Source organism: Cydia pomonella, chromosome 9 (assembly GCF_033807575.1).
Source record: "Cydia pomonella isolate Wapato2018A chromosome 9, ilCydPomo1, whole genome shotgun sequence".
Classification (NCBI taxonomy): Eukaryota; Metazoa; Arthropoda; class Insecta; order Lepidoptera; family Tortricidae; genus Cydia; species Cydia pomonella.
The window spans coordinates 10,206,124-10,234,059 of NC_084711.1; the positions used below are offsets into that span (position 1 = coordinate 10,206,124).

The 27,936-nt window shown below is 39.1% G+C and overlaps 2 protein-coding genes across 9 annotated transcripts in view; both read right to left on the reverse strand.

The window, feature by feature from the left end:
* Positions 1-27,936, reverse strand: part of LOC133521312 (phosphatase and actin regulator 1-like) — a 94,129-nt gene that overhangs the window by 63,117 nt on the left and 3,076 nt on the right. For 4 of the 8 annotated variants that reach the window (XM_061856205.1, XM_061856207.1, XM_061856204.1 and 1 more), the window contains exon 2: positions 10,059-10,160. The exons of 1 other annotated variant lie outside the window; for it this stretch is intronic. In XM_061856205.1, the coding sequence (XP_061712189.1) occupies positions 10,059-10,160 (102 nt within the window). Of the gene's footprint in view, positions 1-31; positions 310-4,351; positions 4,522-6,517; positions 6,686-10,058; positions 10,161-27,936 lie in introns of those variants that run through there. 3 more of the 8 variants (XM_061856212.1, XM_061856209.1, XM_061856208.1) reach the window with 3 other exon arrangements.
* On the reverse strand, positions 11,606-13,258 carry LOC133521314 (uncharacterized). The gene has a single exon (XM_061856213.1). It carries the CDS (start codon positions 12,470-12,472, stop codon positions 11,618-11,620), a length of 855 nt encoding a protein of 284 aa, XP_061712197.1. The 5' UTR covers positions 12,473-13,258; the 3' UTR covers positions 11,606-11,617.

A 27,936-nucleotide genomic window follows, 5' to 3' on the forward strand; every position in this document is an offset into this window, starting at 1 on the left:
GTGACTAGGCGCGTAAGGGAAGGGGACTGACCGGCAACAGCAGCGACTTCCTTCGCCCCGACGTGCAAGAAGTCCGTAAGGGACAGGGAGCTGGCGATCAGCTGCCTGCGCTCTTGGAAATCGAGCTGGTCGAGGCTGCCAGCCCTACCGCCGAGCACCACCGGGGCCGGCGCGCTAAGCGACATGTCAACTGTGCGCGGCCATATCCGAACACATCCTTCAGTGTCACCACAACAACACTAACACAAACAAAGCGGACTCGCGGCAATAATCACGAGGCTCTCATGCCTGCGTCGCGAGGGACGCGCATCGGCGGACTGGCGTGCGGGCCGCGTCGCGGGGCAGAGTGGGGCCCCGCCTCGCGCTCCTGCATGTTGCAATGCATCGCCTGTTTGACGGTTGTTCGCTCGCCTCGGCGGCGGGCTGTGGCGAGCCTCCTTCGTCACGTGAATGCACCGGCTGGGCCGGTGTTTCGTTTTGCTTCATTTGTGCGCTCAGGGCACTTCAATATTTATGATGAAAAACACGGTAATAAAGTATAGATTTCAATGCAGTAATAACGAATTACCTCGTCATTTTAATGACTACATTTGCGGTTACGGCTTATGTGCATTTTGAGCAATTTAATGTCGTCAATGGGTTATCGTTGGCGCCGGTACTTTAAATCGATTAAATTGGATACTGGACAGGTAGCAGGCGCGGCGCACGCCTCGGCCGGGCGACACGACCGTGCATGTGCAGCGCGCCGCGTGAATAGTACATCCAAAGACACGATTATTATAAATACTGGTAGATTGGTTGTCTCCACTCCCCAATTTCATGCAAAGTTGTATTTTTCATCAATTGTAACATATCATTAGCGTTACATTATCGAACTTTCAGTTTTCGTAAGGACAGTAACACAAACTCGTTAAACTCTCAGTTTTCTACACAAGAAAGTAATATATATGTCTATTATCAGAAAGCTTAGGCCCTGCGACCTCGCTCACATGGTGGCGCCATCAAAAAAAAGATTAGTGACCGCGATGCAACTTTGTATGGGGATTGACAGTCTGTTATTTACTCGTCTATGGTACGCCGCACCCCGCTTGGGCAGGTGTACATTATTAAAACAACCCCACTGTACAAGAATCCCGTGCTATTTGACTGCACGAATGCAATCCCCTCAGGTAAATCACACTGCAGCAAGAAACCGCGTAGGTACGTGACGTACGTACCTACTCGAAATGGTTCGTTTTCATAGGCTGCTACATTTGCTAGTAGCAACGTACCTACTTAGTTGGGAGTTAGGTCTTGGCAATAAAGTCAACAAATTCTCAGTTAGCAGTGTGAACGATGGTACAGACAGCATCAAAAGTAGCGGATCAAATAACGTTTCATAAGCTACCATTCTGTAACAGCTTAACAAAAAGTGATGTCCTTAATATAGAACAACTAAGACTGTAAGAGATATACTTTTGAACGCGAATTGTAAAAAATTATCTATAATCGTATTTGGAAAAGTTATCCGGAATATCAGATACTTTTGGCGCGTTGTTTCATCCGCTACTTTTGATGCTGACTGTACTAAGCGATTCATGACAATTGGTGACATTTGCAAGCTGGAGTTTATACCTACAAAGATTACGATGCTCATATTTCAATACCAAATTCATGTCCAACAAATGTTTTTATCGTTTTTTTAAGGGTTGCTATGAATATGCATGATGAATGTAGCGTTCCTAACGGGCCACTATTGCGATTACTAATTTACATTGGTTCAATGTCTATAATAAAGTATCGAAGCATTCTAAACCTACAACTTTTACAGCAACTAGGTACTATTACTTTAATTAGTTCATTAAAATGTAACTCTTAATTTTGAGTAATATGAACACAAAACTGGACTGCTGTGAGATGCTAGATCTATTACGATAGAGGCACCATAGATAGATAGCAGATATAGCTATTGATATACTTACTCATAGCATATAAAGCTAGCTCATTTAAGGACAACGCTAAGTGCTAAATAACAGATAGCAAATACTTCATGAATGTTTATTGTCAAAAAATTTACCTATGTTTCTAATCATACTCATATTTTAAGTCCTGTCTTTGTTCGTAATATGAAGTTTTCTTTAGTAGTGCACAATAAAGAAATTTTATTATTATTATTACCTAGTTGGTTACTAAGTTCTGTTACTCGATTTGCAACCTCTTTATTTCCGTTAAAACAAATGCTACCGAAAAAATAAATAATGACATAATGTGGTGGATTTGTGAGCTATAATTTTATACCACACATAACGCATATCTCGTCGTATCTATAATGAATTGGGGCCTAAAAGAAAATCGTATCGCAGTAATTGCGTTGCACAAATGTGGGCACCCGCCAAACATGATTTTGAAGTTGCTTGAAAACCTAAAAATCATCAAACAATTTGTTTATCGCACAATGAATAGATACAATAGTACTCAGAGCTTCGATGACCGCAAGAGGTCTGGAAGATCACGCACCGTTCGGACCCCAGCTCTAATAAAGGCAGTGAAGGCGAGAATTGCAAGAAACCCCGTCCGGAAGCAAAAGTTGTTGGCAATACAGATGTCTGTGAAGAGAAGCTCCCTAAAAAAGGTATCAATGAAGACCTTGGACTACACGCTTACCGCAGACAAAAAGGTAATTTGCTTAATGGACGATTAAAGACTATGAGGCTAGAGAGAAGTCGCGTGCTATTGAAGCGGTACGCACAAAATGGCCAACGAAAAATACTATTTACAGATGAAATTTTTTTTTACCATTGAAGCATGTTGTAACCGCCAGAATGACAAAGTGTATGCAAAAAACAGTCAAGAGGCGATTGCGGCTGTTCCGAGTGTACAACGAGGCCATCATCCCTCTTATGTGATGATTTGGCTGGGTGTGTCATACTCAGGGCTAACACAGGGTATGTCATACACAGGGTCTTTCAACAGGACTCAGCTCCTGCACATATGGCAAAAACAACTAAAGCCTGGTTTCGAAGGAACAAAATTGACTTTTTTGCCCACGAAGACTGGCCGTCCTCCAGCCCGGACCTTAACCCCCTGGATTATACCATATGGCAGGTTATTGAGGAGAAAGCCTGTGCTAAACCCCACACAAATCATGACTCCCTCAAGCGGGCCATAGTTAAGACAGTGACGGAATTAGACATGACAATCGTGCGTGCCGCTATTGCTGACTGGCCTCGTCGTTTGAGGGCCTGTGTCAAGGCCAGAGGAGGCCATTTTGAATGATATTGTCATATGTAATTCTTGATTTTGTGTACTTCATTTTAATATATAGTTTATTCAACTTTCGTTCGTATATTTTATGTAGATAAAGATTATTACAGTAACACAATTTAGTAACCAACTAGGTATACACGACCTACTTATTTTAAATTGTTCTAAGGAATGTGATTTGATATCATTGGAATCATTTTTATTCAGAGCCCACTGTGTCTCACTGCTGGGCAAAGGCCACCCCCCCCCCCTTTTTCCACTGTTTAGGGCCACCCTCTCAAAAAGTAGTCAAATTATCCCACCATCGTCGACGAGGTCAACCGGCTCCTCGGTTAGACTCCGTGGTTATCTTGGCCCACAAGTCACCCGGTATTTGGCAGACATGACCAGCGCAGTCCTAATTCAACTTAGTCGCTTAATTTCCGAGCTACGTCTATTATTTGAGTCTTAAGAGCGCAGTGTGGTATTTCGGACTCGATCCCTTAATTATACAAATGTACACCTAATATGCTGCGCTCCAAAACTCTTTGGCAAACCCCGAGTCATTGGAATAAAAACAAATATATTATTGGTATTAAACAAAAACTTGCCATTTGCGATCTTAGGTAAGCAGAGTTAGACCAAGATAAGTTTGCAACAATTTTGATAGCACACGCAGTGCAAATATTCTTTATGCGCATATTTAGTCATAGTTTATTGATAATATAAATTACAATTATAGGTCATTATTTCAAAGAAATTTGACATTTAAAATTACACTTGCACTGCATGTGCTATCAAAATCGTTGCAGATTTGTCTTGGCCTGACTCTACATACCTAGTTACTTTCGTTTTTAATACGCATAAAAATCAGATCAGTGACTGTGACGTGTCGAAACTATGACACCGTGAAGATGTTCTAAAAAGGCATAAATAACTACAGCAAATCTACCGCTTTCTACCTTTGCAAACTATTTTTACTATGTCAAAATAAACAAGAATTTATAGGTCAACTTGAGTGAACAAATGCAACTATGTTTACGATGTTTACCAAAATTAGAATGGAAGTTGGAATAAGCTGATAAAATGCTATCGCTACAATAGCGCGTTAATTCAGGAATTCACTTACAGGATATTTGGTTTTTATCTAAAATTCCGGAGTCGCTTCTAGTATCGTCATCAATGGGTCGGTGCCTCGTTTTAGAGCTGACGACTAGGTCATCCATATCACACACGGCACTGTTGACACAACACGATGAGAGCACTCAGCCACACGTTTGACACACAACATCACACTTTTGCAATGTCCAAATACAATGAAACTTGAATTATAACTAAGGTATTACAACCAGAACAGTCTCAATAGATTAGATAGCGAGTGATAAAACTTCAGCACTGCTTATCAAATTGTTTTCTGTAGAATGCCTGCGTTCCGTTAGTTTGTTTAGCAATCACCTCTTAAAAAATACAAGGGCAAATCAACAATCAGACGAAAGTTAAATTCGTCAATCTCGGCCAATTAGGTTCCTCGAAGGAATTTTGACCTGATTCACAGTAGCGTCTCAAATAAAAACAATATTACGCTTACACTACTGTTCAATTCATAGTAAACAAATTAAACTATTTTATACTAATGTGTCGTGACTTCTTCGTATAACGACTTTGGGTGTGTAATGCCCGAATATTAGTCATGTCCATGTTGGTCTGTGCACAACATTCCAACATTATCACAGTAGGGTGGTTTCCAGTATAATGTTTTTCTGTCTGTGAACTCTCTCTTAGAACATCTTAAGTTGAACCCAACTTCATAGGGTGCTATGTTATTGTAGGTAGATCATTTCATAATTGGCACTGGCTAGCTCACTATTTCGTTATAACGATGAGTTCAAAATTATTACAATTGCTTGCCTTGAAAAATACCATTGAACGTATCAAGCTAATGATAACTAGTAATTATGGTTTAGTCTGACATCCTACTTTGATGTAGCAATCTTCATCGTTCGCAACCTTATTATGTTTCGGGTTTTTAGAATTGTCACGATGTGTATTAGTTGCTTATGGAAAAAAGTACAGTCAGCGATAAAAGCTTGTACCAAAAATGATTTTTTTTCCAAAAACTTATTGATAAACAATTTATTATTTTACAAGTAAATACCTATTATAAATATTAATAAGAAGTGAATTCTGTTAGCTAAAACAAATTGCGTTACTAATTTTCATGGTTTTACACAAATCCGATGCAACGGGACGCATTATCCAAGCTAATAAGAGAAGACAACCCGTAATGTAGGTATATATTAACCTATGTACCTACTAAAGTTTATTATGCACTCTAGATGTGGGATTGGGATTTAACTAGGCAATGTTCGGAGAGTAACCTTTAATAACCTGTAGATAAGGCTATAGGAAACTTTAGCTTATGTACATATATACATGTGTAACAAACGTAAACAACACCAACGAAACACTAAGATGAAGGAAATAATTCTAAGGTATCTCCAAATTAGTCCACGATACCTAGACATAATTTAGCAGCTTCGATTAAAGTGGCTCTTATAATCTTTATTTATTTCGTTAGTGAAAAATGTCAGTAGACAAGGGCTAATAAAATGCTCGAACGACCGTGCACCGCGTTAACTTGGTTGGATGAACCGCCTGCTACTGGGAGATTAAGCGTGCAGCCATTATTTATAAATAGGCACTATGTTGCCCTAGAAAATAATCCAACCATACTCTCCAAGCTTAAAGCTTGCGTAGCGTGTAACATACGCGACCAAGCCTAAATTCAAGGTTTACGCTTACGGCCAAGCCTGTGATGCATAAACAAATTGTGAGCTACGAGTATCAGAACTGAACAACAAAAAGAGTTTGGGGAACCAACCGCATATTTGTATATTCATTACGTTACGCCGTAGTAGAGGCGATTCATTCTGAACGTAACACGCTGCCTGTAAACACAGATACGCTATAATATTGATTTGCAAAGCTCGCAGGGGCTCCGCGACCAACTGACGCCACTAGTAATTGAATTATCCGATTATAGAATAAAGATTTTCTTAGACTTCTAATTGAGATATTAGTATTACTTGGCAGATGAAAAATCATAAATGATTTTAGTTATATACATCGTTGAAAACATAATCACAAAATTTAAGGAGTGACCATAATAAAATGACGATAAAACAAGAGACGCGAGATGAAATGCGGTGAAATGATTCGTTCATGCGTGAACCTAATCACTAGATCTAAAACCACAACGACAACAACACGTATGAGATACGCAGGATACGCTCACCTCTAGCGTAAATGGGGAAATCGCCGTCGGAGCGGCTGTGAGTGAGCATGGGTCCGTAGCACCGCCAAGGCGGTCGGTCGCGCGGCGCTCGCGGGCCCTCCACGGCGCCGCTCACCTACACCAGGCCATCAGCATCAGCGGCACGGAGCCTACATCCACGAGCACCCGCGACGTGGCGTCTAGCTCTCGCAGCTAGCGGCGACTCGCCGAACGCGGCGCCACAGAGGCGAGGACGACGGAGGCTGCGCGGCGCATCTCGCGCACCCCTCTCGCTTAAACGCAGCGCCACTCCGCGCGTATTATCCTCCGACCACCTATACCGATAACTCTGTCTCTATCTACATTACTTAATCTCATATATGTCTTCTAAACTGCGCCGATTCAACTAATAGAACACGGTTTAGTCTATTTATTGTTGTGCTTGAGTTGCATAGGTAATTAGATCCTAATTGTTTATTTATTTTATATTAATTATGAGCTATAAATATCCGTTGTTTTGTAATTATTCGACAATTTTATAAAATTTGCAATATGGCTTTACGGCCACAAAAAAACAGGCTATTCACCGCACACAATGGTGAACTATATGCTATTGGAATAGGTTAAATTCGAAACAAGGACACATTGGGAATACCTACGTAGCCCGAAAAATCGATTCAGTTAGGTCAAAAGTATTTGGTAAAGAGAATCTGGGGGCACGGTAGTGCCCCTGCCAAGACGAGCAAAGCGAAGCGCAAGGGCACTACCTACCTTTTTTCTCGAAACGCTTCGTCGTTTTTTTGAACCCTCATAACTTGGGTTTGGATTAAACCAGATAAACAAAATTATCGGGTTATAATGTCAATAGTGGACTTAGTAAGCATAAAAAATTATTGCATAGCTCTTATACTTACTTATACTTTAGCATTTATTCATATATAAAAAACCCCAATTTCGTCACTGACTCACTCGCTCACTCACTGATAATAGTGATGATCATCGAAACCCTTAGAGTACTTCCTAAAGTCCTAGGAAGCTGAAATTTGGTATGTAGGATAGTATTAAGTAGGTACAGTCACGTCTGAAAACATCGACACGATCAAAGTGCCAAAAATATGTATACACGACATTATGGCCCAGACATTAGGGTAGTGTATACGTATTTTTGTCACTTTGTCCGTATCGATATTTTCAGACGTGACCGTACACAAAAAACAAGAAAAAACAAAGCTTGATATTTTGAGCCCCTTAAGGAATTTTGGAATTTTGTATGGGGAATCAATAACCGCTGAACTGATTTAGTTGAAAGGGTCTAGCAGGCTAAGCGAACTAGAGGTGCCCCCAACGACGGATTTGGTCATTCTTTCAGGTGGTGTACTGGCAAGTCCTAAGAACACTCTATGCTTAATATCAGTCCTCGATCTTCTTTTGTTTTCGAGTTATTCAGGATAATGTAAAATAATCAGCTTATCATTGAAAGTGGCATATTTTGTAAACTGTTCAAGTTAGATTAACGAAACAAAATTATATTTGACAATAATAAAATAGGCTACAAAATACACATTTTTAATCCACGTCATGTACTTATACTTCATTGTGTAAAAAAACATTTTATTTTGCTTCATCTCGGTCGGTCATCTCAAACTTGTAATGAAATGTTGACATGACTTACTTCAAATTAGGTCCGGAAATACCACATATCTGTGCGATAAGTGAAGATGATATGTAAAGGTATTTCATACAGCCTTAGACACCTAGGCTTGTTGTAGGCTTGTTGTTGTTGTTGTTGTTTTGTTTTTGAACGTCAAATTATGGCACGTCTTGGCATTCAACCTTAAAAAAACCTATAAGCAAGATTCTGCCATTATGCTTTTATTGTCTTTTGTTCTTTTTTTTTCTTTTTTGTGTTTGTTAAATATTATTTCAGGGTTCCAAAGGGGAACGAAAATTTGATTATTTTTACGCTACGACGCACGGTTTAAATGTATGTCCATTTACCTCTCACACATTTAAAAATTAATAATCATTCGATAGCTTATGAATTTAGGTATAAATTTCAAGCATAAATGTCGCAGAGATTTTGCCACAACAAATTCGAAAAAAAAGATAAAATGTGAAAATGTATATTTTTGAAGACAATTTTTATCTTTGTTATTAATTCCCGAGTGATTGTGGAATTTTCTCTGGGACATTTATGCTTTGAATTCATGAGCTATCGAATGATTATTATTTTTTAAATGTACGATAGGTAAATGGACAGATAGCAGATAGGTAAATGGTACATTAACCAAGTGGTCGTGTTTGGCGCCTTAAAACTTTGAAGGGCTGCATTTTTAAAATGGTTGAGAAAAAACATAGGCATGGGGGGTGATTTGTCGATAAAACTCATCGTACTATACGTGGTTAACGGCTCCACTATACGTGCACAAACACATTGTATATATATTTTTACAACTTAATCGGAATGATTGAGTTAAATATCCATACCAAATTGCAGTTTCCTAGCACTAACGATCACTGAGCAAAGCCGCGGACAGACAGTCAGACGGACATGGCGAAACTACAGGGATTCTTTAATTGACTACGGAACCCTATACATGAAGCGAGTCACAAGAACCCACCGCGCCGCCAAATAGCCGCTAAAAGTTGTAAAATACAAAGAAAACATAGCGAGTAGAAATTGTGTATATGGGTTAATTTACTCGCAATTTTTTTTGTATTACAATTTCTAGCAACAAAAAGTGGCGGTGACATAATCGGACAGACAGACGGACATGACGAATCTATAAGGGTTCCGTTTTTTGCCATTTGGCTACGGAACCCTAAAAACGAATACATAATAGGTGTGATATACATAGATAGGTATAATGTTACATGAATGTACATACCTAATCGCTTTCGTTTATATATTTAAACTTTTCTTTTCAAATGAAATCTGACATTTTGTCTTATATTAGTACCGTTATAAGTCTTTTGAACGTATTTATTTTCTAGCTACATAAATAAATATTAATATCCTATCATATTTTTGTAAAAGGAATGTTGACACTAGTTCAATTTTATAACAAGTTAACAATTTAGAAAATAAAAAATATTAATATTATAAAACAGTTAACGCATACGTACGCATAGGTTTTTATGAATAAGACAGCAGTAAAATATATGGTGTAGTGTAGAGTGTAGGTACCATTTATAGTCCATAGGTTACTAACATTAAAATTAAATGGTATTACACCAAATAACTAAAACGCAATATTTCATGAATGGCTGCGACCAGTGTGGCTCCACTATCATTTAGTTAGGAGCATGGCACACAGCGTCCGATTGGCACGTCAAAGTTTGAGCGAGACAACGCTATGCGCGTACTTTAGCGACATCGCAATCGCACAACGGGACGACGTGCGAATCGGACGCAATGGGCCATGCCCCTAAAGAGGTGTTTCATTTCAAGCATAGAGTATAAATATTTATTTTAAAGTAAAGAAAACCCCAAGCTCAAAACTTCTGGCCAAATCTGTATGTTCAAAAAATATACATTTTGTAGTGTTGAAGGTATACTCACTTAAATCACCATTAGCAGTCGCTGAATCAAAGGGTATGGACAAATGCCGTCCGCCTTTGCCAACTGGGGGAACACCCAGGTTTGTTTTGTCACCGCTGTCACCTAAGCCAAAATTGAAAGTGTATCCTTAGATTAGTGGTTCATTGACATCAGCTTTTTATCAAAAGAAAAAATACGTCCAAATAACCACACAGGTATTAAACCTGATCAATCAATAAATAATTACAATTTCGCGAATATGTTATTAAATTTAAATAAAAATATCAACTTTATACAATATTTCTATGTCTAATATTTGATTCCATATAAATTTGTAACTCCCAGTATTTATCAAGGCTAAAACTCCTTGAAGCAAGGTTTTAATCCGGATAAATAGTTAACCTTATTTTAACACATAAGAAGTAAAAAAACCGGCCAAGTGCGAGTGGGACTCGCGCACGAAGGGTTTTGTACCTACCTACCTAAGTATGGGGAACCCCCAAAATTTATTGTTTTTTTTCTAATTTTGTGTGAAAATCTTAATGCGGTTCACAGAACACATCTACTTACCAAGTTTCAACAGTATAGTTTTTAGTTTCGAAACAAAATGGCTGTGACATAGACGGACAGACAGACAGACATGACGAATTCATAAGGGTTCCGTTTTTTGCCATTTTGCTACGCAACCCTAAAAAACGGCAAAAGAAAATCGTTTGTTGTATTGGAGGTCCCTTAAATATTTTTTTTATTGTTTCTTAGTATTTCTTGTTATAGCGGCAATAGAAATACATCATCATCAAAATTTCAACTGTCTAACTATCACGGTTCATGAGATACAGCCTGGTGACAGACGGACGGACAGCGTTTTACCCTTTGGGTACAGAACCCTAAAAAACACCTATATCATTTTAAAAGTAAAAAGCAAAACTTTGTATTAATTAAGCAGGCACTTCAGATAGTTTTTAAGTTCCCCACACCAATATTTATATTTAGATAAATATTTCTTCTTCATGCTCCAATTAAAATACAAACAGAAGTAATCAAATACATAGTTGTTGTTGAGATTACAGATATTAAAAGAATTGATGGATTAAAATCGCAAGCTTAATGAATTACTCTTTAATCCAAGCCGCCAAAAAACAAGTTTCTATGCTGTCCCAATACTGGGCCCTTACTGTCAGCTATAATATAAAATAATCATGTAAAGCACATGAGCGCAATAGGGTGGAGCATGCATGTATGAAATTTATTTCTACTAGTGCCGAAAAGTTGTGTACAATTATTATGGATAAAATTTATTTTTCCATATTTTTCTGATACCATCTTACTGCTGACAAAATGAAAGTAAATTATTTAGGTCTAAATAATTTCAAATTTTATTGACCTTACTTTTATTATTTACCAATTTCTGATTGAGTAGATGCCATAATAGCTTTATATCTTGAACTTAAAATACAACTTTTTATCGCTAATAGAATAACCAAAACAGAAAAAAAAATCACTCCATCCTAGTGTGTAATGACAGGGTCCACTGCAGTTCAAAATGGTAGGTAATAAAAAAAAATTGGTTATTTCTTCATTTATATTATTACATCCCACATGGGGTTATCAATATAAGATACAAAATCCGAATAATCCATATGATCATGCATACTCCCAGCTAAACGGTGAGTTTCTGGTAGTTTTCTATTGTGTTCTGCAATATATAACTCCCTATAAATTTCTTTCCAGTCCTCAGAACTGGTTTTAAGCTGATTGCTAAAGTCTCTTTTACACAGTTCATGCCACAAAGTTTCATTATCAATTAAATAATTTAATCTTTTACATAACATAGATAATTGAATTATTTCATTAACAGGGAGGTATAACATAATTTTTATAAACACGTCTTCTGGTACACCAATCAAACTAGCACTTGAATATCCTAATTTTGTAAGAATAATACTTTTGACTACAGACAAAATTTTATTCTTGAATACAGTAGACAAATGTTTCAAATCCCGAAAAATCATTGGAATTTTTGATGCTTGTGGTGACACAACATATCTACTGACAGGCAAACAAACTGAATACGTCTCCGAGTCTAAATTGTGGATCAGAACATTGAGTAGTACCATTGCTCCCAAAGGGCTCATTATAACTTTGAGTGGAAAGCTAGCCATGCCAGGCATTGAAAAAACTGCTTCATAAATAGAAGAGTTATTCTTCCACTTAGTCAACTGCTCTGCGTCAAGGAATTCAACGTCGTGTAACAGCTCTGAGTCACTTTTCATAGGTATAAATCCATTTTCAATCATTAAAACTACAATCAGTATAAACATATAATCTTTTTGCGTAGATTCATGCGCGTTGCTTTGAGACTTTATTCTACTTATTATTTTTTCCAGCAGCGGCGATATCTTTTCTGTTGTGCTTTCTTCTAAAGTGCAATTCATCTTCGGAAATATGTATTTAGCTCATATTCTTTTGGTACAGAAATGTGTGTTGTGTGTTGTTTCTAAACATACAGAACAAAAATATCACAAGTCATGAACTGACAACTGTCAAAGTTCGACGTGAAGGTGTACGTTCGAAAATGATGTTCGGATTACGACGTAATACATACACGTTCAGAAACATGAACCTTACTTTTAACAGATGAGCTAAAGCCCGTCACAATATGAATAATAGAGGTACAATAATATAGATACAAAATGGGGGAGGGGGGAGATGACCGAACGAGATGCTCTTATGGAACTTTCAGTAGAAATAGCAAAGCTCATCTCATAGTCTCATTTGTCCTGAGTACTTGTAAAAAGTCCCAAGTGGCGTAGATGTTTTTTGTTGCCCACTGTTTTTTATGGTGAGTAAAATGGGTAACAATGAACCAGACCAAATTACGTAGGTTATTTTTGGTATGTTGTCAAGAATGATATAACGTATTTTTAATTTTGTCGCATTATACTCTGTATCTTTAGGTGTTTAAATAAAAGTAAACTAACAATTTGTAAATTTTCGGGTAGTTATAACATTTAGTGGTTAAGTGGCACTTGCAAATGTGCCATTGTCACTTGGTGTTTGCAGTAGGTACAGTTTTGAGGCGCTTTTGATTTTTTTCTTATTTGGCTCATGCCGAATGTTCTTCTGTCCCACACGGGCGCACGCGGTATAGTACATCTATACGATCCTACCATCTATCTTATACCTTTAAACGAGCAATTCTGGTATATATAATATATACATATATATATTTCTGTGATCTCAAAACGGCTCTAACGATTTCGATGAATTTTGGTATATAGGGGTTTTTGGGGGTATACAATCGATCTAGATTAGTCTTATGTTTGGGAAAACGTGTGTTTACGAGTTTTCATGCGTTTTTCTTTCGACGCAGAATATGGTCGCTAATTTCGTGTTGCCGGCCACTGTCCGTCTGGCCCAGCGGGTCAAGACGCGGACTGCTAAACGAGTGTTACTGGTTCGAATCTCGCCCGATGACCAACTTTTTTTTTTTTTTATGTGTTCAAGTTTATAAATAGTTTAATTTTTATTGTTTTAACTTACGCGTAAGTCCACGCAGCGTCGGATAGGAGTCACAAGTGTTCTCAATTACACTAAACACATGACACACACAAAACAACACTAAATAAATATAACTAACAGTGTTCACTTCTAAACTTTGCACAATGACACATTAGACAGTAAACAAACAGAATAGTCTTTAGTTGCTAGGTAACTTGTTCTTTTTTCAATATCTCCTCTCAACAAAGACCTATCTGTTGAGTTATTTTTCTCAACCTGGGTCTTGCAAGTGGCTTTGTGAACATATCAGCCAGTTGCTCTTCACTAGACACTTTAGCTATGGCAAGTTCTCCACTTGTAACCAGTTCTCTCACAAAGAAATGTCGGACTCGGATGTGTTTCGTTCGACGATGAAACTCCGGATTCTCAGCTAGCTTAATAGCTGCTTCATTGTCCACTCTTAGGCAAGGTATGTGCTTGAGGTCGGTTATACCATCGATGAGACGAGAGAGCCAAATCGATTCTCTTGCAGCCTCGCTCGCAGCTACAATTTCAGCTTCCGTAGTTGAAATAGCTACACTCGATTGCCTTTGGCTGAGCCAGGAAATAGCTCCTCCCGCATACATGCAAAGCACACCACTTGTGGATCTTCCAGTGTTAATGTCTCCTGCATGATCAGCATCACTATAGCATTCCAAATAACCCTTTTTGTGATCTTTATGATACAGTACCCCCAAGTCTGGCGTAAATTGTAAATACCGCAAAATTCGCTTCAGCTTGATGCAATCTTGATCACTGGGATTTTCTAAACTTCGTGATACTACGCTGACAGCATAAGCGATATCAGGCCTGGTGCATACCATTAAGTAGGCCAAAGCTCCAACCATCTGTCTATAGTTGCTCAGCATGTAACTCCGGTCAACTTTGTCACAAAACATGCTGTCCTTTGCTATAGGCGTCGAGACTGGCTTACATGCATCCATCCCGAATCTGCGCAATATCTTATGAACGTACGAGGGTTGACAGATTTTTATATTATCTCCTCTGGTTTGTATCTCTACTCCTAAGAAGTAGGATGCTTCCTTTGTCGTTATCTTGAAACGACCAGACAGCTCTTTGACCAGTTCGTCTATTAGCTCCTTATTAGTGCCAGCGACCAAGCCGTCGTCAACGTATAGAGCTATAATAAGCTTTCCAGAACCCTTAGTGCGTGTCAGAAGGCATGGATCGGCGTCACTTGTTTCAAAACCAATATCTTTGAGGAAATCCAAGATACATCGATTCCAACATCGTGGAGCCTGTTTCAAACCATAGAGGCTTTTCCTAAAAGGCACACTTGACCAGAGCCATCATCATAGCCTTCTGGCTGTCTCATATAGATTTCGTCATCCAGGGAACCATACAAGAAGGCAGTTGCAACATCGAATTGCAGCATTGCCATTCCTTCACTTGCGGCTACGCTAATAACAGAGCGAACCGTCGCCATTCTTGTAACTGGACTGAAAGTTTGCTCGTAATCTATTCCTCTTTTTTGATAAAACCCTTTAATAACAAGTCTGGCCTTGTATTTTTCCACAGAACCGTCAGGGTTTAACTTTATGCGGAACACCCACTTACAAGGCATTGCTTTTCTTCCTTTCGGTAAGTTTTTCAGTTCCCATGTCTGATTTTCATTCAATGATGTCATTTCAGCATCCATAGCTGCTTTCCAAAATTCTCTTTCTGGGCTCAAAATGACGTCCTTTATAGAAGTCGGTTCCTGATAGTCAGAGTAGCCCATCTCTGCGTTCATAACAAAATCTTTGAATCTTTCAGGAGGGCGAAGAGTAGCACGATCTCTTAATATCATTCTTTCCGGTACCTCAAACTCTGTGCTTAAATGTTCTTCATCTTGGTTTTCTCCAAGCAACATTTCTTCCGTAAATCTCGATCCTTGCTCATCGTTTGAAAGTAACATTTCTTCCAGATCTACTCCTTGCTCTTCGTTCGAAAGTAACATTTCTTCCAGATCTACTCCTTGCTCTTCGTTCCTCTCATCCTCCTCTAATTCAACAGATTCTTGTTGAACTGGCGCTGGTAACTCTGGTAACGCATCTTCGAATTCATCTCCGCTAGCGGTAGGAACTTCAGGATAATCTACACCTTGGTCTCCTCTAAGACCAACCTCGTCACGCTGTATCACAGGAACAACCATGCTGTGATCTTCTTCAACGCCAAGTCTGTTACGTTGTTCTCTATCCTGGTCTAGCTCGTTTTGCGGTTTGTCGACAGATTTACATACCTCCTTATTAAGAGGAATCTGGAAGTCAGTCGTTTCTTCTCCTCTTTCCGTGTCGTCTGAGTCTATTTCTGTTCGAATAGGTCTTTCGTCAAAAATAACGTCTCTTGACCTTACTAAGGAGTTCGTACCTTTGTTCCAGAGTCGGTAGCCATCATCGTTGTCATAGCCAATTAAGATGCACTTTGTTGCCTTTTTATGCAGTTTCTTCCTTTTCTGCTTAGGAATATGCGCATAACACGTTGAGCCGATAACCCGTAGGTGTTTTATTTGAGGCTTTTTACCAAGCCACAGCTCGTAAGGTGACTTTACTCCATCTTTGGCCGGACCTGTCCTATTAAGAATATATACGGCAGTACTCACCATTTCAGCCCACAAAACCTGAGGGATTTCGTCGTGCGCGTGCATCATGGCTCGAGCTGACTCGACTATAGTCCTATTTTCTCGCTCGGAGCATCCGTTTTGTTCAGGAGTGTAAGGCATAATTAATCTTTGCTTAATTCCACTTGCCTTCAACAAATCCTTCACTCTCTTGTCATCGTATTCACGACCATTGTCGCTGAGCAGCTCTTTCACCGTATGTCCAGCATTCTTAGCTTCAGACAACATCTCCTTGAGCTTTTCATATACGTCCGATTTGTTCTTCAAGAAGTATACATACCGGTAACGTGTACATTCATCCTTGAATAAAACAAAATATCTATATCCAGAATTGCTTCTTGCAAATGGACCACAGACATCAGAGTGCACCCGTTCTCCAGGCATAGTGGCTTTTTCACGAGTGCCAAACGGTTGTCTATGCGCTTTTCCAAAAATGCAGGCTTCGCATAGCTCTCCACTCTTCACAGTCTTGATTCCTAATTCTTTTTCAATCAGTGTCTTAATGTGATTTTTGTCTTGATGTCCCATACGCTCGTGGTACAATTGAAGCACGTCTTTATCCTCAACAAGGTTTAAGTCAGCAACTGGCTGTATGGCTTTACAAACCAATTTGTATAGCCCTCCATATCTTTGCCTTGTTCCTGTCATAACAACCTTCCCGTTGATAGTCATGGAGCACTGTGTAACCTTTGACTCAAACAGGCTATTTGTATTCCTGTCCTGGGTACTGAGCACTGAAAAAAGGTTTTTGCTTATTTTTGGTACATACCACACGTCTCTTAAGTACAGGTCATGCGTCTTTTTATTGACCGTGGCCTTCACATGAATTGTACCTTGTCCCACAGCTCCAATGACATTACCATCAGCTGTTGTGACGGTATGCGGTTCTCCAAAGTGCTCAAAGTCTGTATAAAGGTCACTGCGCATAGTGACATGGTGCGTAGCCCCGTTATCTACATACCAGCCCTCACTATCTGCGATAGAGTCAATCGAGCTCAATGTGAGCAGCATCATATTGGTGCTTGTTGACTTCTTCTGAGTGTCCCTCTTTGCTTGCGTCGGACAATCCTTCTTCAAGTGACCTACCTCTTTGCAGACGAAACACTTAAATTTACTTGCAGGTTTCTTTGCATCTTTCGATGTGTCTCCTCTGGCTACCTTCTTGCTGATTCTCACAGTCAATGCCGTGCCGCTCGACTCTCCGTGAGTATCCTTAGCGAGAAGCGCCTTTTCATGTGCACAAAGCTGGCTCGTAATGTTTTCCACTGTCCGATCTTTTTTCGCCATCAGTAGCCAACTCGATCTGAATGCGAAAAAAATTTCTGGTAGTGTCCAGAATCTTGCAGATCAATAATACCTCAGGAAGTTCTGCTTGTTTTTCTTTAAGGAGTTCCTCTTTAAGTCTATGCCATAAATTCTTTAGTTTTGACACATGAGTTGCCATGTCGTCAGAGACTTCCTTCTTTAATTGGAAGAATTCAAGGCACAGATCATATAACCGATCCTCATTAGCACCCTCATATAGCCTGTGGAGTTCTTCCCAAACTTCCTTTGGTGTAGACAGCCTTATTACTTTGCCGAGTGTCTCATCAGTAATGTTAGTTGTTATCAAAAGTAGGGCTGTACTTTCCAACTTTAAAAACTCTTTTATTTCTGTGTTGTATGTTGCCAAAGCAGCAGCATGAGCAGCTGGCACAGCAACATGAGCAGCGGCATTTGCCGCATCACCTTCGCCACTGCCGACCAAGGGTCTAATTGGCCTTTGTGTGTTGCCCTCCACAATATCCATGAGTCCATGACCGCGGAGCAGCGCTAGCATGCGGTATTTCCATGAAACCCAATTGTGGTCGTCTAGTTTGGTGATCGAAATTTTTGACAACTCCATTTTATTTTCAAATTTCCGGCAGCTGGGCCCATAACCACTTACGCGTAAGTCCACGCAGCGTCGGATAGGAGTCACAAGTGTTCTCAATTACACTAAACACATGACACACACAAAACAACACTAAATAAATATAACTAACAGTGTTCACTTCTAAACTTTGCACAATGACACATTAGACAGTCAACAAACAGAATAGTCTTTAGTTGCTAGGTAACTTGTTCTTTTTTCAATATTTTAGACAAGTTTAATTTAGTAAAAAAAATGTAGTTAAGATTATCACCTATACACCACCATATTACAATAAATAGTTATAACCGAGCAAAGCTCGGTCGGCCAGTGATATTAATATACCGTATAGATACCGACAGATATAGTATAACTAAGCACCACACGCCAACGATACCAAAATATATTATATCGTTATCTGTCTAGCACCCACATTATGAGAGAAACGAAATATACTAAAATATATAGTAATATACCGAATTATATATCACATGGTATCTTAAGATGCCACCGTCACGCGAAATGGCTTGACAGCCTATATTTATTTATTTAATATATTCTGTCAAGCCATTTCCGTCACTAGAAGAAAGCGGTAAAATAAAAAAAATGTAGGTGCGAAGGGATAACGTCCCATAGAAAATTTTAAATTCTCGCCTTTTTCTACTGACAAACTTGTTTGACCGACTAATAAATATTTTTTTCTGTATGGCAATAAAGTTCATTACTTAGTTCATTACTAATGCCCGTTAAATCCAGGAAATTCCAGATTCTTTGCTCTGTAATGTTCTGTACCTCATAAGGTTACAATACGTGCCGCCCTAAGTGGGTACTTCTTTTTGACATTAGTGGTCCACAGGAACAGAGAATGTGTATTGCAGTTTCCAGTCTCCTCTGACTCCTGGCAGAACCTGCATGTCGCATCTTGTTTCTTTTCAATTTGAAACATGTGTTTGTTCAACTTACAGTGTCCAGTAAATATTCTGGTCACCCCGCGCAGACTTTGTGTCTTTTGAGCCCTAGAAGCTCCTTAGCAGTTTTGCTGTTGAAACCTTTTGATTAGAGAGCTTTCGAGTGTTCTTGTCCTTTGACGAACTTCCACCACCAATCGATTGCTCTTGTTTTTTCTAAGTTGCTGAGCAGAGAATATGCTGCATCCCGTTTTGTGATTCCACAGAACCAGCCGGCCTAGCCAAGGTGACAATCGCTATCGCAACGACAACGAAACGCATTGTGTCTCTCTATCACTCTTCTATATTAGTGCGACAGTGAAAGTTGCGTTTCGATCGCTACGGAGAGTAAGCGATTTGCATGTTGGCTACGCGGCCAGGGGTGTGTCTGCGCCCTTTCTAGCAAGTTCCTCCGCTTCATCGTTTCCGTCATGGAAATAGGATAGTATAGAACGACTGTCAAACTTCAAAAGTGTGACCAAAAATGAAATGCAAGTGTGTGCGTAAATTGTCTATGTGCGAACAAAAATAGTGATGTCATGTTACAACATATGAATAATCTATCGATGTTTAACTGCTTTATCGACTAATTTTTCAATGTTTGTTATTATAAAAAATGTTATAGGTATGAGTATTATTACTACTATTAGACCGTATTAACGCCTATAGTACCTTTAATTTTCTTTTACAGCAGACGCACAGTTAATAATAATACTGATAGTGATAACCGAGGCTACAGACGTTACAGTCAGCATCAAAATAGTCAAATATATACACATGTGTATATATATATATATTGTTCCTTATTTTAAAGTACATATGGAGCTACTTTACGGCACTAGTGCGATAATTAGCACATTACGTAACTATGTCAAAAATTTAAAGGGCCATATGTACCTATTGTATAACGTTGTACGATACATTTGCGAATAGGTAATTCGCAACTCGTATCGACTTTAAAATTTTATTGCCAGTCGCCACTCATTGCGATTTTTTTATTTTTCGCACCTGGTTTGGTGTTCTGGGACGTTTAGTAACTAAAATACTCGCTACTTGACTAAATTACTAACGTAGTTAGTCCGAACAAGCATTAAGGAACGCGGCGCTGTCGGTAAAGCAGGTGACTCGCGTTGATAAAGCAGGTTTCTGTCGTATGCGGGTGTGAGTGGTGTAACATGTGCAATGTCGTTAACACAAACACATGCTAAGAGTTAACACTAGGCGCAAAGAGTTGACTTACCGAAGAAAATTTGAATTTCGCGCCTTTTTCTACTGACAAGTTGGGTTGGGTGTGTATACTATACGCTGTGTACAAGTATACGCTGTCTTGTGTTTCCTTGTATTGGCGGCAAAGCCGTGGAAAAGTGATTAAAATGTAAGTACTGTGTTGGAAAGTGAAGTTTAAATTTATCGCTAAACATGTGCACCTTCAAAAAAGGTATTATAACAATCGTTATTATTTTAAGTCGGTTATAAAGGTTAATATCTAAGTGATGTCTTGTGAACAACTAATTCCATACCTACTAATATACCGACGAGTTATCGATACAGTCATATGAACATTTTGTCAAGCCCTAGCGTAAAGTAACTGTTTAGGTTTTTACACAAAATATTCTAAATTATTGACTAATATGATGAAATATTAACACACAATTGGAGAAAAACTTATAATGAACTGTATAAATTGGCTTTTTACACTTTTTATGCTGTTAATTTGATAAAATATCGTTACGAAAATTTCGCTAGGAATATCATAATTACCTGTGAAATTAGTTTTTTCCTGGGTTTTTTGGCCCTGAAACACTACAACCCGGCACACAACATGACACCATCTTCACTAAATTACTTAATATATATTTTTCTTTTTGATTCTCTTATATTTTTCACATCAAAAAATACGGCAATATGATCTTGGCCGACTCGGCCGACTTAGAACTCAAAAATGGTTACGTTTTCTCATATGTAGTCTGCCTCTTTCGCTCTCATGGCTTGTTCATATACGTGATGGCTTCCCTTTAGCACACTTCATCTGTCTGTCAAGCGAAGCGTTTGACATGACTCTGGTTTCCGTTAATGTCGGAGTGCCCTGGTACCCATCTAAGTATGACTTTGTTGGAGTTAACTAATGCATTTAGGTTTGTTTTACAGTTCTGGACTAGTTTTGAGTTTGATTCAAGGCCTGGATTCTAGTGCCAGCAGAGCAGCCTGGCTGTCTAAGTTGATGTAGATATTGGTGTCTTAGGTTTCTATCCAGGTTAATCTCCGCACATTTGTTGATGGCGTAGACTTCTGCCTGGAAGATTGAGGCCTGTGTGCCCATGCTGACGCTTGCTCTGAGCTTTCGGTCTCTCACCATAGATTACACATCTTATATCAATGCCTTTCTTGGAACCATCCGCGTACCAGATATGGCTTCCCTCTTCGACGTACATTTGGTCGATGTTCTATTTGTCTCTAGAAGGTATTTCTACTGTGTACAGTTTAGTAAAATGACATTCAGTATGCGTGTCATCAGTGGACATGCAAAGGGTTCTATTTGCAAAACCCAGGCTTTTAGTTTGGTTAATGCTTGAGAGCGCCATTTTGGCCTGTTTAGTGTGCATATTCTGTAGACGCACTGCTTGGCCTCCTTTTGCACTTGCAAGTGGAGTGGTAAAATGTCCAGCAGTGCGTCTAGGGCCGCCCCCTGTGTCGAGGAGAAGACGCCTGTTGCTGTTAAACAAGCCGTGCGTTGCAGGCTGTTTAGAGTTTCTTTTGCAGTCTTTTGACTGGTTTTGTTACACCAGACTACGGAGGCGTAGGTGATAATGGGTGAAATTGATTTGTACTGTTTAGTACGAGTATATATGTATGTATGTATGTATGTAAGTGTGTATATACTTTATTGTCCAGTTAACCTTTGAGGAAATGAGTAAAACAGAAGTAACGGTGAATGAATGACAAACACAAACCAAAGTGTACAATCACTGAAATTAATTAAATGCACGTTTTGTTTTGAATACACATTGATACAAATATACATAGATAGAAAAATAACCATAATATAATGCATACAATATATACATATAACATAAATAAATATTTAATATATAATATAAATAGATATGAATTCGAACCAGAAAAGTAAAGGAAATTAAAAAAGTAGAAGTACTGAATGGAACTCCGTCGTAACCAAAGTATCGGAAAGCCACAATTTTTTAAGCCTCTCCTTGAGTGATGCTACAGATTGGGATTGCCTCACGGACACTGGAATCTCGTTCCATAACTTAACGGCATGGACAGTAAAGGATTTGTTGTATGTGAGCGTCGTATTGGAAGGAATTGTGAGTGAAAGATTGGTGCTTGATCGAAGGCGATCACCACTACCAGCAGCTAAATAACTAAATCTTTCGGAAAGGTAAGGTGGCGAAGCAGGATTGAATAGAACATTGAAAAGCAATGATAGGACATGCACATCTCGTCGACCACGAATCGGAAGCCAGCCAAGCTGAGATCGGAACATGATCAAACTTACTTACGTAGACCGAAAATGTATCGAATACAAATATTTTGCAATCGCTCGAGTTTTTCCAGTAACTCCTCACTAAGGTCCAAGAAAGCAGTATCAGCGTAATCTAACAACGGGAGTAAAAGTGAACAAGCGAGAGTTATTTTGGTTTGAAGAGGAAGGAAATTTTGAAGACGCCTCAGTGAGTGGAGACGCAAAGAGTTTATTGCTAATGTCAGAAACATGAACTGACCAGGACAAGGTTTGATCAATGATGATACCCAAGTTCTTAACTGTAGAAGAAAAAGGGATAATTGTTCCGTCAAAACGCATTTTGGGTACCACCATGTCCGACAATTTAGACACAAAATAAGGACCACCAATGACAATTACTTGCGATTTTTATGCATTAACTTTCAAACCAAACTTATTCGCCCAGCAACGAATTGACGCCATCAAGGTCGCCATTTATTCTATCAACTAAAGATGGAAAATCATCAATGCTAGCCGCTGCGTAAATCTGCAAATCATCCGCGTAAAGGTGGAAGTTACAATTTAAGGACTCAGTAATGCCATTATTGAAGATCGAGAAAAGGAGAGGAGTGAGTATCCTTCCTTGGGGGACACCAGCAGAAAGGTCATACCACTCCGAGACCTTGTCGTCAACCCTGACACGCTGGCGTCTCCCAAAGAGATAGTTACGGAACCAAGACAAAGCTGCATGAGAAACATTAAACGTACGAAGGATATGAAGGAGAATATCAAAATCCACCGTATTAAAGGCACTACTGAAGTATAGTAAAGGCACTAGTAAGTAAGACTATAATCTAATACCCATTTAGTCTAACCTTATTAATCTGGCCGGCACTAGTTGCGTTGGACTGCACGCTTGGCTCGCATACATGCTGGCACCCATTATTTGTGCCCGTAAGGCCTATACCTATAGGATTTCAAAGTATAAAGTCACCTCATCTGCTACAATCTAGTAACCAGAATGGCAGCTCTATTAAAACAAAACAAGGTGTTATGCAAAAGATGTAGATCATAGTATGTATTTTAACCCATGTATATAATGATCTGTTAAATATTATACATAATATATGCATAATATCTAAGTACAAATATTAGACAGCTAAAAGCATTGTGCTTACATTGTGCTTTTCACTGAGTGTTTTGTAAATCTGATTTCTCAAATTCTGTGTAACCTCTTACTATTTAGCTGAACCTAAATGAAGATAGGTACTTTTCGTGCTTCTATATAGAGATATGTTTAACAAACATGGAAACTATAGGTCTAGATTAAGAGAAGAAAGTGTAATAATATTTTTTGTATGACCGTTTGTTTCATATTCAAATAAAAAATAAAAGCATTAAGGTGCAGTAGGCTCTAAGAATGGAGTTTTTGGAAAGTTGTAGTGCTGTTTTATACCACAATACTGTTGTCAAAAATTTAACTGAAGTCTAAAAGTACCAGGACCGTGAGCTTTTTATTCTCAATAATAAAACGAATATCATCAGTGACCTTCACCAAAGCCGTGACAGTCCTATGTCCGGGCCGGAAACCTGACTGAAACCGATTCAACAAATAATGCTTGTGGAGATGTGAAAAGAGGCGACGATTAACAATATGTTCGACGATTTTAGACAAAACTGGGAGAATGGAGATGGGCCGATATTGAGAAAAGGATGTGGGATTAGAAGTTTTAGGAAGAGGGATAACATGAGCAAGTTTCCACATAGCAGGGAATGTACCAGAGGAAAAGGAGTAATTTATAATTCCGGATAACTGGTACATTTGGTACAGTCAGCATCAAAAGTAGCGGATTAAATAACGTTTCATACCATTCTGTAACAGCTTAACAAAAAGTGATGTCTTTAATATAGAACAATTAAGACTGTAAAATATATACTTTTGAGCGCGAATTTTAGACATTTATCTATATTTGGAAAAGTTATCCGGAATATCAGATACTTTTGGCGCGTTGTTTCATCCGCTACTTTTGATGCTGACTGTACTAAACGTAAGTACTGTGTCGGACGATCAATGTTCGAAATGACATTGATGATGATGATGAAGATGATTATGATGATGATGATGTAATCCTGTTATCCCTCATTAGGGACATAGGGCTCGCAGAACATTGATATGTCGCAGTTTTCAATTGTATGGTTGAATTAAATGTAATGCCCATGGTACAACAACCATGATAAAAAGTGATTATATGCACCATTTAATCACTTTTTATAAAAATAAAATAGTATTTTTTTTCTATTAACTGTGCCATTTTGTTTCCTTAAACGTACTTTACCCATACCCCGGAATTAATGAAATTCAATAAAAAGACGGTGTATTAAAGTACCCTTGTTATAGTGATATTTTCATAACAAATTGAAGTTTATGGTGACAGTGACACAGTAAGTCTATGCAGTTATCATGGTCTAAATAAAATATTAATCATAATGCCATTAATTCATACCAAACCATGCTAAAGGCCGCAATTTTTTAGAAGTAAAATGGTTTTGGGAGTTTTGGATTCCTGACACTTGGAATCTGTAAATGTTTAACCTTATTCATGTATTATAAAGCAGTATATATCATATTAATAAATCAGTTATTCTCTTCTCAGTTTCAATTAATGAATAGACATTGGGCATGAGTAACAGGAAAATTATTGTAATTAAGAGCCCTTAATCCTTGGAGCGTTCTCCGATTTCACGAAATAACGCTCGATAGATGGCGTTGGCGCTCGGTACGCGAGCGCCGGCAACGCGACGCGCGTTTCAATGCAGACTAGAATAATCTTGATAGTTTTCAATATAATTTCAAGCAACATTAATTTTAGTGTTATATGATATCATATGGGCACTCTTTATTTTATTTTATATGCACAGTAGTTTTTTTTATGTACACTACTACTAAGTGTACAGATTACAGAGTGTACTATAACCCTTGCTCTTTATTCTGTCTCTTTCACACCAATGGAAAATGAAGAAGTTAGTAAATGACTGCAGGTATAAATAAAGTATATTAGTGCGATAGAGAGACAGATAGTGTTTCGTTGTCGTATCGTAAACGATTGGCATGTTGGCTACGCACCCATGATACCTAGCCAAGAAGCCAATCGATTGCACATATTAGTGCGATAGAGAGACAGATAGTGTTTCCTTGTCGTATCGTAAAGGTTTGGCATGTTGGCTACGCACCCATGCTGCCCAGCCAAGATGCCAATCGTTTGTGCATATATTAGTACGAGAGAAAGACCGATAGTGTTTCGTTGTCGTATCGATTGGCATGGTGGCTACGCACCCATGCTGCCTAGTCAAGATGCCAATCGTTTGCGCACATTAGTGCTATAGAGTTTCAGTGTTATTTGAAATCACGTTAGGGTTTGTATTATTATTTATGACCCGAATGAAGTCCATCCAGGTTCTTATGATGGAGTCAGGAGTTGGTCACCAGAACTCCTAATCTACTCATTATAATTCCATCGTGCTTGGGCTCAAAAGATTTTCCCTGACGAACACCATCGATCTAGATGAGGTCCAGGGTCTCATGACGGAGTCAGGAGTTGGTCACCAGAACTCCCCAGAACTCCTAATCTACTCATCATAACTCCATCGAGTTTGGGCTCAATAGATTTACCCTGATGAGCACCATCAATCTAGATGAAGTCCAGGGTCTCATGATGGAGTCAGGAGTAGGTCACTAGAACTCCTAATCTACTCATTATAATTCCATCGTGTTTGGGCTCAAAAGATTTGCCCTGACGAGTACCATCGATCTAGATGAAGTCCAGGGTCTCATGATGGAGTCAGGAGTTGGTCACCATAATTCCTAATCTACTCATCATAACTCCATCGTGTTTGGGCTCAATAGATTTGCCCTCACGAGCACCATCAATCTAGATGATGTTCAGGGTCTCATGATGGAGTCAGGAGTTGGTCACTAGAACTCCTAATCTACTCATTATAATTCCATCGTGTTTGGGCTCAAAAGATTTGCCCTGACGAGTACCATCGATCTAGATGAAGTCCAGGGTCTCATGATGGAGTCAGGAGTTGGTCACCAGAACTCGTAATCTATTTATCATAACTCCATCGTGTTTGGGCTCAATAGATTTACCCCGACAAGCACCATCAAATTACCATTATGATGAATAGATTAGGAGTTCTGGTGACCAACTCCTGAGTCCATCATGAGACCCTCGACATAATCTAGATCGATGGTACTCGTCAGGGCAAATCTTTTGAACCCAAACACGATGGAGTTATGATGAATAGACTAGGAGTTCTGGTGACCAACTCCTGAGTCCATCATGAGACCCTGGACCTGATCTAGATTGATGGTGCTCGTCAGGGCAACTCTATTGAGCCCAAACACGATGGAGTTATGATGAGTAGATTAGGAGTTCTGGTGACCAACTCCTGACTCCATCATGAGACCCTGGACCTCATCTAGGTCGATGGTGCTCGTCATGGCAAATCTCATGAGCCCAAACACGTTGGAATTATAATGAGTAGATTAGGAGTTCTAGTGACCAACTCCTGACTCCATCATGAGACCCTGGACTTTATCTAGATTGATGATGCTCGTCAGGGCAAATCTATTGAGCCCAAACACGATGAGGTTATGATGAGTAGTTTAGGAGTTCTGGTGACCAACTCCTGACTCCATCATGAGACCCTGGACCTCATCTAGATCGATGGTGTTCATCAGGGCAAATCTATTGAGCCCAAACACGATGGAGTTATGATCAGTAGATTAGGAGTTCTGGTGACCAACTCCTGACTCCATCATGAGACCCTGGACCTCATCTAGGTCGATGGTGTTCGTCAGGGCAAATCTATTGAGCCCAAACACGATGGAGTTATGATGAGTAGATTAGGAGTTCTGGTGACCAACTCCTGACTCCATCATGAGACCCTGGGCCTCATCTAGATCTATGGTGCTCGTCAGGGCAAATCTTTTGAGCCAAAACACGATGGAATTATAATGAGTAGATTAGGAGTTCTAGTGACCAACTCCTGACTCCATCATGAGACCCTGGACTTTATCTAGATTGATGATCCTCGTCAGGGCAAATCTATTGAGCCCAAACACGATGAGGTTATGATGAGTGGTTTAGGAGTTCTGGTGACCAACTCCTGACTCCATCATGAGACCCTGGACCTCATCTAAATCGATGGTGTTCGTCAGGGCAAATCTTTTGAGCCCAAACACGATGGGATTATAATGAGTAGATTAGGAGTTCTGGTGACCAACTCCTGACTCCATCATGAGAACTTGGACTTCATCCGGGTCAAAAATAATAATGCAAATGCAAACCCTAACGTAATTTCAAGTAAAAATGCGTTTTTCAGAAAATCGCAGCCAAATAAAACTAGACCCTACTCATAGTGTTGTGTTCCTGCCG